Source organism: Echinops telfairi, unplaced genomic scaffold (assembly GCF_000313985.2).
Source record: "Echinops telfairi isolate 266 unplaced genomic scaffold, ASM31398v2 ScPeMD7_38;HRSCAF=143, whole genome shotgun sequence".
Classification (NCBI taxonomy): Eukaryota; Metazoa; Chordata; class Mammalia; order Afrosoricida; family Tenrecidae; genus Echinops; species Echinops telfairi.
The window spans coordinates 1,768,525-1,781,220 of NW_022103936.1; the positions used below are offsets into that span (position 1 = coordinate 1,768,525).

The 12,696-nt window shown below is 39.5% G+C and overlaps 1 protein-coding gene across 1 annotated transcript in view; it reads left to right on the forward strand.

Moving 5' to 3' along the window:
- Window positions 1-12,696, forward strand: part of PRRG1 (proline rich and Gla domain 1) — a 102,598-nt gene that overhangs the window by 46,828 nt on the left and 43,074 nt on the right. Inside the window, exon 2 of the mRNA XM_004717247.2 lies at window positions 710-760. Coding sequence (XP_004717304.1) covers window positions 751-760 — 10 coding nt within the window. The 5' untranslated portion in view covers window positions 710-750. The remainder of the gene's footprint in view (window positions 1-709; window positions 761-12,696) is intronic.

Sequence of the window (12,696 nt, forward strand, 5' to 3'; positions counted from 1 at the left end):
GGGGGGGCAGTGTGTGTGTGTGTGTATGCCTTTTAGGTTTTTGGAAACAGAAGTGGTGTTTCTTGATGCCCACCGTTTCTCCTGCACTGGCAATATGTGGTTGGTTTCTCCAACGTTTCTGGTATCATTATTTCATGTTCATTGACTCAGATTGTTTATTAAGAATACTAACTCTGTGGAATTCTTTGCATTAGGAATAACTGGATTAGGGGAGCTAACACCACTGGGGGAAAGGTTGCAATATAAAAAGTGTTGGATATGTCACAGAGTGATACTGACGGAATGCCAGCGACATGCAAGCTAATGCCATGTTAGCTTGGTTGTTAAAATTGAGCCTTTTGACCTCTTTATCCATAATTTTTATTAATATCACTGTGTCCCTTACAGTTAAGAAAGTGGCCAATTTTAGGATTTTTATTTGGCAAGTGCAGAAACTACTGCTAGAAATACAAGTTCAAAAAGCAATTTGACATAAAGTCATGTTTTCACCATGCTATATCTCTGTTCTCAGAGGTTAGATATCTTTGTGATAGAGAAAACATTTATGTAAGGAGACAAGATTAGAGTGTGATTGGAGCTGAAACGAAAATCTCACATTGACCATATCAGCTTGAATGGGGTTTGAATGGACTATAACTCTTTACAGGGGTAAATGCACCGACCCAGCCTCTGAGAGTCTGATGGTGTGTATGTGCTGTGTTTTTTGCAGGGACTAATCATCCAGAGACCTGCCAGAGGCCACAAGAAATCATGGGAAGGGGTAAGTTTCTCTTCATTTCTAAGTAATTCAAACGCTTGCCATATTAATTTATTGTAGCCACAAAAGTACATTTGCGACACCATTGCAACTTTCTGTGGGCACTTAAAATTATATTTCTTGCTAGTGTCAGAAAGTTTTTGTTAGAAGCAGGGCTGTGCAGAAAAAGAACAGCAAATTACATATTTTCTCCTGCTTTTCTCTGGATAGCTTCCCAATACAGGGAGAGAGAACCCAGGTTTTCTGTTACATAGCCCTGCCCTAATCCCAGCTTGTTAATGTGTTTAGCAAAGTTATACTTATGCTTCCAGTGGCTTCCAAGCTTTGTTGAGAGCAAGATAAACAACAAAAATGACTTTTAAGTTTTATAAGCATTTAGAAATGGTTTTAGGTCTTCTAAAACTTTAAGCCCTGGCATTAAGAAAACCACTAGATGAATTCCTTTAGGTTCTGTTTTGCTTACTCAATAAGGTTATTTGTAAGTGGACAACAGGCACTTTCAAAGTCATCTTGTTAAGTTATTAAACAGCCATCACTGTGGCTTCATAAATACTTCTAATTAACATAGATATAAAAATTGGAGTGCTAAGAAGAACCTTAATGAGAGACTGGGTATGGTGTACTATAAGGACAAAAGTGGAGTCAGAAGGTCTGAATTCAGATTTTAACTCTGCCAACTTGATCAAATCCTGAAGTCTTCCTAAACTTATTTGTGCATCTCTCGTGGGGAGATAATACCCTCTGCACTTCTAGCCCTGAGCAGTTCTGGTTGGCGCAATGATATAATGCACGCGAAAGTGGCTTGAGAATGCCACTGTGTAATGGAAGAGAGCAGTGGTATCTGTCAATTGCTGCTTTTATTAAACAAGTATATCCTCACTGTTCTTTCTTTTGACAGTCAGAGGAAGGCAGATGAAGTTATTTGTTCAGATGCTTCTGTAGGCATCAGGGCTAGGACTAGGGTCTTGTAAATGTTTACCCTGATAGGGCCTTGTGTCCCTTACTTTGGTTTGGGCCCTGGAAGGCAGTCCAAAATGTTATGGATTAATCTTGGAGAATATCTTCTGTAGTCTTAAGTCAGTCTCTGTCCCATTTCCACTGTTGGAGACTTATTTGCCTCCAAGATTCTGGTTATTTCCTTACCATCACTTCCTTTAAGGTTATTGAACAATGCTTAAATTTAGCAGTAGTAGTTGGAATTGGGGCTGGCCCTGCAGACCTCTCTATTGGTTCCCTGGTACATGTTGGTATGTTGTATTCACCTCTTGGTGCATCTGGTTGAAGCCCTGCCTCTCTCTCCCTCTCCTGTGGAGATATACTGTATGTGGACCCCACCCCCCACCCCAGAAGAATGCACTTCAGAGGAAAGCACTAGGGCTAGTTTGGGGAGAGGGGTGTATCTGATTAGAGCACATGGGAGAAAAGAAAAGGGATGGAGAGGGAGTGGAGAACATCCTGGCCCACCAAGCCCTGAGAACGATATTCCTGCTCAGAGCAGATAATGCACAGAGAGGACCATAGACCTGGCCCCACCACGAAACACGATGGTCCCTCACTAAACCATTGTGCTGCGGGGAGGACAACACTAGAGACACAGTGTGGGAATTGTGCACAAGCTGACCCCATCTTGCTGGGGAGAAACACTAAGGGCATGCAACAGAGCAGCAAGGGGAGCAAAGTGATGAAATACCAAAAATAAACTTTGGAGACAGAGTGTGGCAATTCATCAGACTCAACTGGAAAACACTCATAAAGGCCAACAAACAGATCTTGAGCTATTTATAGGCTTTTCTATTTTTGTCAGTGGCTTTCTTTTTGTTGTTATTATTTTGTCGGTCTTGCCTTCTTTTGTTGTTTTCTTTGGCTTTGCCTATTTTTTGCGCTAATTATTGTCTCTGCATGTCTATCTAGATAAGATAGGTGGGATAAATAATTCGGAGATAAAAAGAATGGGACCAATGGTTCCAGGGGGATACAGGAGAAGGGGAGGTGGGAGAAAGGAAAGTTGAGGGTGGAGTGGGGTACCAACCCAGGGACAAGGGAATAACAAGTGAACTAAAATCAATGGAGAGAAGGGCATAGGATGCCTAGTGAGGCTTAATTAAGGGCAATGTAGCAGCAAGGAATTACTAAATCTCGAATGAAGGCCGAACATGATGGTAGGACAAGAGGGAAGTCAAAGGAAATAGAGGAAAGAACCAGGAGGCAAAAGACATTTATAGAGGTCTAAATACAGGCATGCACTTATGTAAACATATATATGTGTGTGTGTGTGTATATATATATCAAGAGGGGAATAAAACTTTATACTCAAATCTATATGTTAAGAATTAAGGTTGCAGATGGACATTGAGCCTCGACTCAAGTACTCCCTCAACACAGTAACACTTCTGTGATGCTCACCTTCCTGACATGATCACTGAAGACAAAATGGGTGCATAAGCAAATGTGAGGAAGAAAGTTAATGGTGCCCGGCTATCAAAAGATATAGTGTCTGGAGTCTTTACGGCTTGAAGATAAACAAGCGGCCATCTAGCTGAGAAGTAACAAAGTCCACATGGAAGAAGCACACCAGCCTGTGTGATCATGAGGTGTCAATGGAATCAGGTATCAGGCATCTAAGACCCAGAACAAAATCATGCCCAATGTGAATTGGGGGTGGGGTGGGCATTGAGTGGAGACCCAATGCTCATCTTTAGACAATTGGACATCCCTTCACAGAAGGGTCACAGGGAAGAGATGAGCCAGTCAGAATGCAGTATAGCACCAATGAAACACACAACTTTCCTCTAGTCCTTCGGTGTTTCCTTCCCCACTATCATAACCTCAATTCTACCGTACAAATCAAATTAGACCAGAACATGCACACTGGTACACATAAGAGCCCAAAACACAGGGAATCCAGGATAGATAAACCCCTTAAGGCCGACAATGAGAGTAGAGATACCAGGAGGATTAGGGGAGGGTGGGGGGAGAAAGGGGAAGTTGATCACAAGGATCAATCTATAACTCCCTCCCGGGAGGACGAATAACAGAAAAGCAGGTGAGGGGCGATGTAAGATATGGAAATAATAATCCATAACTCATCAAGAGTTTGTTAAGGAGGGAGGGTGGGGGAGGGAGGGGGAAAATTGGGAGCTGATATAAGGGGTTCAGGTGGGAAGAGAATGTTTTGAAAATGATTATAGCAGCATATGTGCAAAATGTGCTTGACACAATGGATGAATGTATGGGCTGTGATAAGAGATGCAAGAGCCCCCAATAAAAGTATTTAATTAAAAAAAAACTTGTACCCCAAAACTTGTATCCACAGCTATTCAAAATAGCCAAAAGTTAGAAACAATCCAAACATTCGTCAACTAATGACTAAATGACACAATGTCATACTGATACAAAGAAATGATGCTTTATAATCTAACCTTAAAAAGCTACTCTAAACCAAAGCATCGAAAGTTATTTTCTTAGGTAAGATATAGAGGGAAGTGCATCAAAGACAAACAGTACCAAGTGCTACATAAATTTTTTTTAACTTCAGTGCTATAGGACAGTAAAACTATCCCTTTGGGCTTCCGAGACTGTAAACATACATACCTGAGCAGAAAGCCTCATTTTTCTACTGAGTAACAGGCAATGGTTTGAACTGCTGACCTTGCAGCTATAAGCCCAACTTGTAACCACCATGCCACCAGGACTCCTCATCAAGCACTATAGTGAATGAAAAACGTAATAATCTGACTGAAGTAGTTTTGAGTTAAATCGTCTATTTTTTCTGTTAGAGAAGTCTTGTCAAAAAAAAAAAAAGGTGATTGTTAACTCCAAGCAGATTTGTATTATGGTTTAAAAACTGTGAAGTTTTAAGGTAAATTGCCAACATCATCTAAATTACAGGGGCATGAGTATGCCACCATAATAGAGACACTTAGATCTAATATAGGCCAGTAAATGAAATAATTAGTTATCTTTAAATGTGTGCCTTCAATTTAATTATAAATCAGGGAGCTGGCCAAGTAAAATTAGACACTGCATTATGAGACTGTCACTTTACCAGGAATTTTCGCTTTGAAGGTTCATTTGTTGTTGAAAATATGGAGCTATACTTCAGAGTTAAAATTAAGATTTGGCCTCAAGTGAACATCGGTTGAGCAGTGAATCATATTGCCTAAAAATTTACTGTGATGGCTGTCAGTTATCTTTCCTGCCACTGAGTTGTGATATGTAGGGTGACATGTTTGGATTCCTTGGGCTAAAGAGCCAAGTACATACAGGGACCCAACGGAATTATATTGCCACGCTTTAATAAAAATGAAAATTATAACTGGCAGCTCTGCCATTACTCTCTATAGTACAACTATTCACTTATACTGGAACATAAAGGGCGTGCTACCATGAAGTATGAAAAATGAAGATGGAAGCTGACTATTCAGATTTTATAGACCTAAAATTTTCATCAAAGGAAAGTAAAAACTGTTGATGTTAGAGGCCATCGAGTTAGTTCCAACTTAAAGTGACTCTGTGTACCACAGAGTGAAACACTGTCTTATCTTGTGTCATTCTCATATTTGCTGCTGTGTTTGAGTCCACTGTTTCAGGTAAAATATCTCCAAGCCTAAATAGTGGAAGAGGAAAAATGCTAAATTATGTTTGTATTTTTAATCTAATTATCTTCCACAAGTGAAGGTCTGGCGGCTTGCTGTAACACGCAGCTATTGCAGGTGTATTGAAGATTCATAGATAAATATGATTCTTATTTTGTCAAGGATGGCTAGGAACATCTTGTGGTTTGCTATTATCGAGAAACGATGTTCTCCCAGAATTGCTTCTCTTAATCAAACTATAAGTAATTAGCCATCAATAAGTGCCTATTAGACACATAAGTACCACAAATTGCTGCTAGAGTGCTTAGAGGATGCAACAGTGGAAGTGTTTTCTAAGGTAAGGGAAAAACTTCAGATGACAAACAAGTAGGGAAAAATCAAATTCGACTCAAACAACATAACCAAAAAATAGCCCAAATCATTTTTAGCAAAGCTCCAAGGAAACTGCTTTGCAGGTAAAGATAATACACAGTTGGAGTACTGAGACTTTTGTCATTTTGCCAGGAAGAAAGCAAAGGCGTAGGGAAGGAATAAAAAGCTCATTTCTATCTGAAGATTAAAAATAAATACACCAACAGTGTTCTGCACATATAGGCATTTGTAAAACGCCTTAGAATTTTTTTTGGTGAAAATGTTCATTCTCTACTTCTATTTGACACTTAAGTTTACGTGCATATGGATCTATTTTGTGATAGCGTTTTCCTGGTGTTCTATGAAGTAATCTACTAATCTTTGTGCTAAGAAAAATCACACACACACAAAGCACCCACCAAAAAGGGCCACTTTCACATGGCCAGGTAAGCTGTGTCTTAGAAAACCTTCCCCTGGGTATTGTACACTGCAAGCTTCTGAACTGAACTTTCCTGTTAGTTCTTATAGGGATACCAATCAGTAATGCGACATTTTAAATTACTGCAGCACTCTATTCATAGGATTTGGATGTTTAAGACACAACCTGTGTTTTAATAATTGCCATAAATGGATTCATAGGATTTGGGTGTTTAATACACAACACGTGTGTTTTCATAATTGCCATAAATGGTTATGAGACATGTTTATTGATATTTCCAGTCCCCTATGCTGAGACATGTTTATTGATATTTCTAGTCCCCTATACTGTGAAAAATAATATGGACAACACAATGAAATACTGTCTGCCCTGCACTCTCCGCACAATTTTTGTTAGATTTTAGTCCATCGATGTAGCCAATGTTAATCCATCTCCTCAATGGTCTCCCTCTTTTTCACTGACCCTCAAATTTACACCAAGCCGAATGTCCTTTTCAAGGGACTGATCTCTCCTGATAATATGGTCAAAGCATGTGAGATGAAGTCTAGCCATCTTCACTTCTAGGGAACATACTGGCTGACCTTTCAAGACAGACTTGTTTGTTCTTCTGGCACTCCATAGAACTGTCAATACTCTTCACCATCACCATCACTGAAATGTATCAATTTTTCTGAAATCTTCCTTTTCCATTGTCCAATTTTCACATGCATATAAAGCAGCTGGAAATACTGTGACCTGGGTCAAGCACACCTTAGACTTGAAAGTGACACCTTTGCCCTTTAACACTTTAAAGAGGTCTTGTTAATGAAACAATCTCCCCATAGAGGGGCCACAGGGAAGGGATGAGTTACCAGGGTACAGTAAAGCATCGATGAAACACTATATTCCTCTGGTTCCTTGAGTCTTCCTCACCCCCCACTACCATGACCCAGTGCTGCTTCTCAATTCAGACTAGACCAGAACATGTACACAGGTATAGAAAGGGATAGGAGCTCACGACACACAGAATCCAGGAACAGGAGTGGGAATAGTGACACCAGAAGGGTAGGGGGAAGCGGGGGAGAGGAAGGGACAAAGGGGGAACCGATCACAATTATCGACGTATAACCATATACCCCTCTACAGGGGGAAGAACAACAGAAAACATAGGGGAAAGGAGACAGTGGTTGGTGTGAGAGATGAAAATAATAACAATGTACAATCTATTGGGGGGTTATTAGGGTGGGGGAATAAAAAAAGAGCTGATAACAAGGGCTCAATAGAAAGCAAATGTCTAGAAAAGAATGAGGGCAACATATGTACAAACAAACATGCCAGATTCAATTGATGTATGGATTGTGGTAAGAGTTGTACGAGCCCCAATTTTTTTAACAATACCTATAAAAAGAATAAAAAATTAAGCTATCAAAAAATAAATAAAGAGGTCTTGTGCAGGAGATTTGTCCATTCAAATACATCGTTTGGTTTCGTGACTGTTGCCTTCATAAGTGTTGATAGTGAATTCAAGTAAAATGAAATCCCTGATACCTTCAAAATATTTTCTCTTTATATCATGATGTTGTCTATTGGTCCAGTTATGAGATGCTTGCTTCCTTTATATTGAGTTGTAATTCAAACTGAAAGCTCTGGTCTTTGATTTTCATCAGTAACTGCTTCATGTCCCCTTGCTTTTAGCAAGCAAAGTTATGTCTTTTGCATATCACAGGTTGTTAATAAACCTTCCTCCAATCATAAGGCCTCATTTTTTGTCATAAACTCCAACATCTCAGCTTATTTGCTAGGCAGGAAGACTGAATAAGTATGGTGAAAGGATAAAGCCCTTTTGTACACTTTTCCTGATTTTAAGCCATGGACAATACCATTGTTCTGTTCCAAAGGGTGGCCTCCTGGTCTATGTACTGGAATCCCCATTCTTTTCAATGTTATATATGGTTTATTATGATCCATATATTCTAAATCCTTTAGTTGAGAAAACAAGATTCTTCTGGGGTCAGCAATATCTCTCATGTCCTCTTTGAATGCAGCTCCCTGTCAAAGTACTGCTGCTACCCTTTTTGAATTATCTTCAGTAAAATTTTGCTTGGATATGAGTTTAGTGATATTGATGGATAATTTCTGCATTCTCAATAAGCTTTCTTTAGGATGGGCACAAATAGGGATCACTTTCAATAGATTGGCCAAGTAGCTGTCTTCCATATTTCTTGCATGGACGAGTGAGTGCTTCCAGCACTGCATCAGCTTGTTAAAACATTTCAATTGATAGTCTGTCAGTTCCTGAAGCCCTTCCCCCTCCCCCATTAATGCCTTCAGTGCTGCTTGGACTACTTCCTTCAATACCACTGGTTCTTTTCCCCCCAATTTTTATTTTGAACTCGGTGAAAAGTTGGGCTGCGATCTGCTTGGTCAGCAGTTCGAAACCACCACCAGCTCCTCAAGACAAAGACTGGGCTTTCCACTCCAATATACAGTTACAATATCAGATTGTTCACAGCGGCTCGCTATGAGTCAGAATTGACTCAATGGCAGCAAGCTTGGTTTTTATTGAAGTGAAAATTTACAGTGCAAATATCAATTTCACATTCAACAGTTCAAACACACTGTCAACTCTCATCCATTGCAATACCTTCAATGTATCATCCCCTATTCTATGCTGTCCCTTTTCCATTCCTCCCTCTTGCCTATCTCCTAACCTGTGTCCTTGGGTAAATGCTGCACCTTTGATTTTAAATGGCTGACTATTCCATCATAGGAGTGGGCCTTCTGTTCCCAACCTGCAAGGTGACAGAAAACCTCAGTCTTGGGGGTCCCACCTGTCTCTCCTCCAACCAGTAATGGTGCTCTATTTTAAATACTGTTGGTTCTTGGGCATATGCTACTTCTTGAAATCATTGAATATAAACCAATTCATTTTTGGTGGGGTTTGCTTGGTGCTTTTTCTGTATCACTCAATATTTTGACCATAGAATCCTTCAATATTTCAACTTGAGGCTTGAATATGTTTCTTCAGGTCGTTTAGATTGAGAAATGCTAATTGTATTCTTCCCTTTTACATTTCATTATAATACTTTATCTTCTTGAGCTGCCCTTTGAAATTGTCTATTCAACTCTATGTTTGAGAGCAAGTTTCATAGTCTTTTCTGACATCCATTTTGCTTTCTTTCTTTCTTTGTCTTTCTAATGACCTTTTGTCTTCATGCATGCTGTTGATGTTGATCCACAACTCATCTGGTATTCAGTCATTAGTGTTCAATGCATCAAATCTGTTCTTGAGATGGGCTTTATATTCAGATAGGATATAGTCACTGTTGTATTAGCAGTATGAAAAAGTTCAAAATATTGTGAGAATTACCAAAATGTGATATAGAGACACAAAGTAAGCACCTACTAAAAGAAAATGGTATTGATATACTTGCTCAGGGCTGGAATGTCAAAAACTGTCAATTTCTAAAATAATGCATATCTGCAAAGCACTATAAAGTATAATAAAGCAAAATATAAGTATTAGTATACAGACCTATGAGAGAAAGTCTTACCTAATGAGGTTTTTTAAATATTAATGATTACAGTTTATAACAAAGAAAGGATACACATTAAAATTAGCCAACGATAGAGTTCGGGGAACCTCCACACACAGAGCTACCAGCCATATTCTCCCCATTTAGTTGGTAGCATGTTGTTTTCCTGGCGATGCTGTGTGACAGTATGGTCAGAATATTGCCAAGTAGGTAAGCTCACTGAGCATCGGTGTTCAGGCTGTTACTGGGGTCCCATCATAGAGGCATAATTGCACACCTGGTGAATCCGGAAAATCTGGTGACTTTCTGGAGAATGACTGCTGTCACGCAACTCAAAATCTCTATCATAATTTTTGGTTTAGGTACAAGTTTACAGAGCGAATTAATTTCCCATTCAGCAAATTTATACACACATCATTCCATAACATTAGTTGTAATACCTACAATGTGTCAGTACTTTCCCCATAACCATCTTGGGTCCTTTGTTTCTGATCTCATAGTTTTCTGCTCTTTCCTGCCCACTTAACATGCTTTGGGGAAAGTATTTTTTTCCTTTTTGGTCTCGTATTATTGATTGTTCTGAGGAGTATGTTCCTCCCAGGTGCTATTGTTCACTTTATAGGCCTGCCTTTTATGTGGCTGAAGGGTGAGCTTGGGGAGTGACTACAAGTACCTCACATTTGTCCTACTCCATTTCTTGGTGGGAGTTACAACAACTATGGCTAGCAGGGCCATATCAAGTAATTAACTGCGCCACACCTGCCTATAAAATAAGAATAATAATCTCTGTTATAAATCAATCATAGGATTGCTTTGCATATCAAGAGTCAAACCAAACTCACTGACTTATAGTGTCAACTTAGAGCAACACTATAGGAGAGGTAGAACTATTTCTGTGGGTTTCTGACACTGAAACTCTTTACAGGAGTAGAAAACCTCTTTCTCCTGTGACATGGCTGGTGGTTTTGAATGGCTGGCCCTATGGTTAACAGCCCTGTGCATAACTCACTATGTGTCACCAGGGCTAAATATAATATAGGGGAAGTAGCTCTGAGTTCTGGAGTAATCTACGTATACTTGTTAATATCAAAATCATACACCCTTAAGAGTCATAAATACTAAACCCTATCAGAAAATCCCCTGAACTCAGCTGCTAAATGAAAGACTGGCATCTTCCCCAGTCCACCTAGAGGTTCTGGGAAAGAAAGGCCTTGGTTATCTCTTTAAAAATCAGACATTGAAAAATTTATAAAGCTCTGATATACATGGGGTCACTATGGGTCAGAGTCTCGTCAATAGTACCTGTTTTTTGTTTGTTTGTTTGTTTTTAGCTACAAATGTATACATAGTAAATGAGACTTCAATACTGTATGCAATGGGTACTGATGGTGGTGGATACCCTAATAAGAAATTAAACACACAAGTCTGTTCTCACCCATTTTGAGACTTTATCCTCTTTTGTATCACATCAATACAGAAATGGTTCGTCTAACATAAGCTTACAAATAATGTCTTCATCTAGTATTACAGAACACAAAAAGAAATTTATTCCAGTTTTAATGCATTTCCATTTTCCAGCTGTGCTCTTTGTTTTCATGGCTCTTTAATTCATTTAATGACGCTAGTGCCATGTCTTTGCGATATCTTCCTCTGCTGTCCCTTTGTGTGATGCATTGAACTACACTTGTGAGTGCCAAACCCAGTAAAAAACTTCATTGTACAGTGCCAGAAAAGATAAAAATGAGCCACATAGCATCTTTTCTTCTCTATTTACTGTCACTAATTAACAAGTATAATCAGTCAAACTGAGCAAAGCCTTGAAGAGTAAAGGCTAAACTCTCTTTGAGATTCAGGATGTTAAGGATGCTTTTAAAGTGGTCAACACCCTCAGGTCACAAGCTTCTTTGTTCCTAAAAGCAGCCTTCTTTGAAGCACTTCCCTTAGCTCATCTCTAGGTTGGAAACATGCCAGTCTTTTGCAGCTTACCCAGCTTTGCCCTGCTTGTTAGAGGGAACACTTTGAATTGCCTGAACATTTGAACAGGTATTTGCCAAGGTACGTTTTCAAATAAGCACCGAATGATTCCTTTGCTAATAACCTGATGATCAGACTGAAAAGGAAATTAGGAGGGATGTGTAGCCCTGAGGAACGCTGGTGGCTTAACCCATTAGGCTGCTTACCATAAGGTGAGCAGTTCAAAACCACCAACTGCTCCATGGAAGAACAATGCAGCTTTCTACCCCTGTAAACAGTTATAGTTTCAGAAACCCACAAGGGTAATTCTATCTGTAATGTGACAGGGTCAAAATGAGCCGGCATCGAATTCAAGGCAGTGACTTTGGGTTTTGGTTTGGTATAACCCTGACTAAACAGGTCTTCTCTATACATTGCAATGGTGAAACTCAACAATCAGAACATTCTCCAAATACACCTGAAGCTTTTGGACCCGAGTGTGGACCAAGCCATAAATAGTTACAAGTATATCTAGCTACTTTGATGGGTAGGGCCCTGGATGAAACAGTCCCAGAACTCTCGCCAGTATTTCACTTGTTTGATTCATTTTATGGTGTCAAAATTTCTAACCCAACCAGGAGGGTGTCAATCTTGAAATACAATAAAAGTAAATTACACTGCAAACTACATTCTGAGTATACTGTAAACAGTTCCCTCCCCTTGGGTGGGTTAGTGCTCTCTGCCCCCTACCCTTGTCTTTTTTTCTCTCTCTTTCTTTCCCCCTTCTATTTAGTTGGATGCTCTATGTTATCACTGGAATGGGTTTGGCCTCTGTCATAGTAACTGGACCTCATCCCAGGGATGTATATATACAGTAGCTTTTCCCCTATGCCCCATTTTTTTAAGCGTACCTCAGTGGACTCATGTTGTACTTGCCCTTTTGTGCTTGGCTTACTTCAATTAGCATGATTTCCTCCAGTTCTTCCCATTTGGCAATATGCTTCGTGCGTTCATTGCTGCTTTTTAGGGATGCGTAGTACTCCATTGTATGTATGTATGTATCACCGTTTTTTGATCCATTCATCT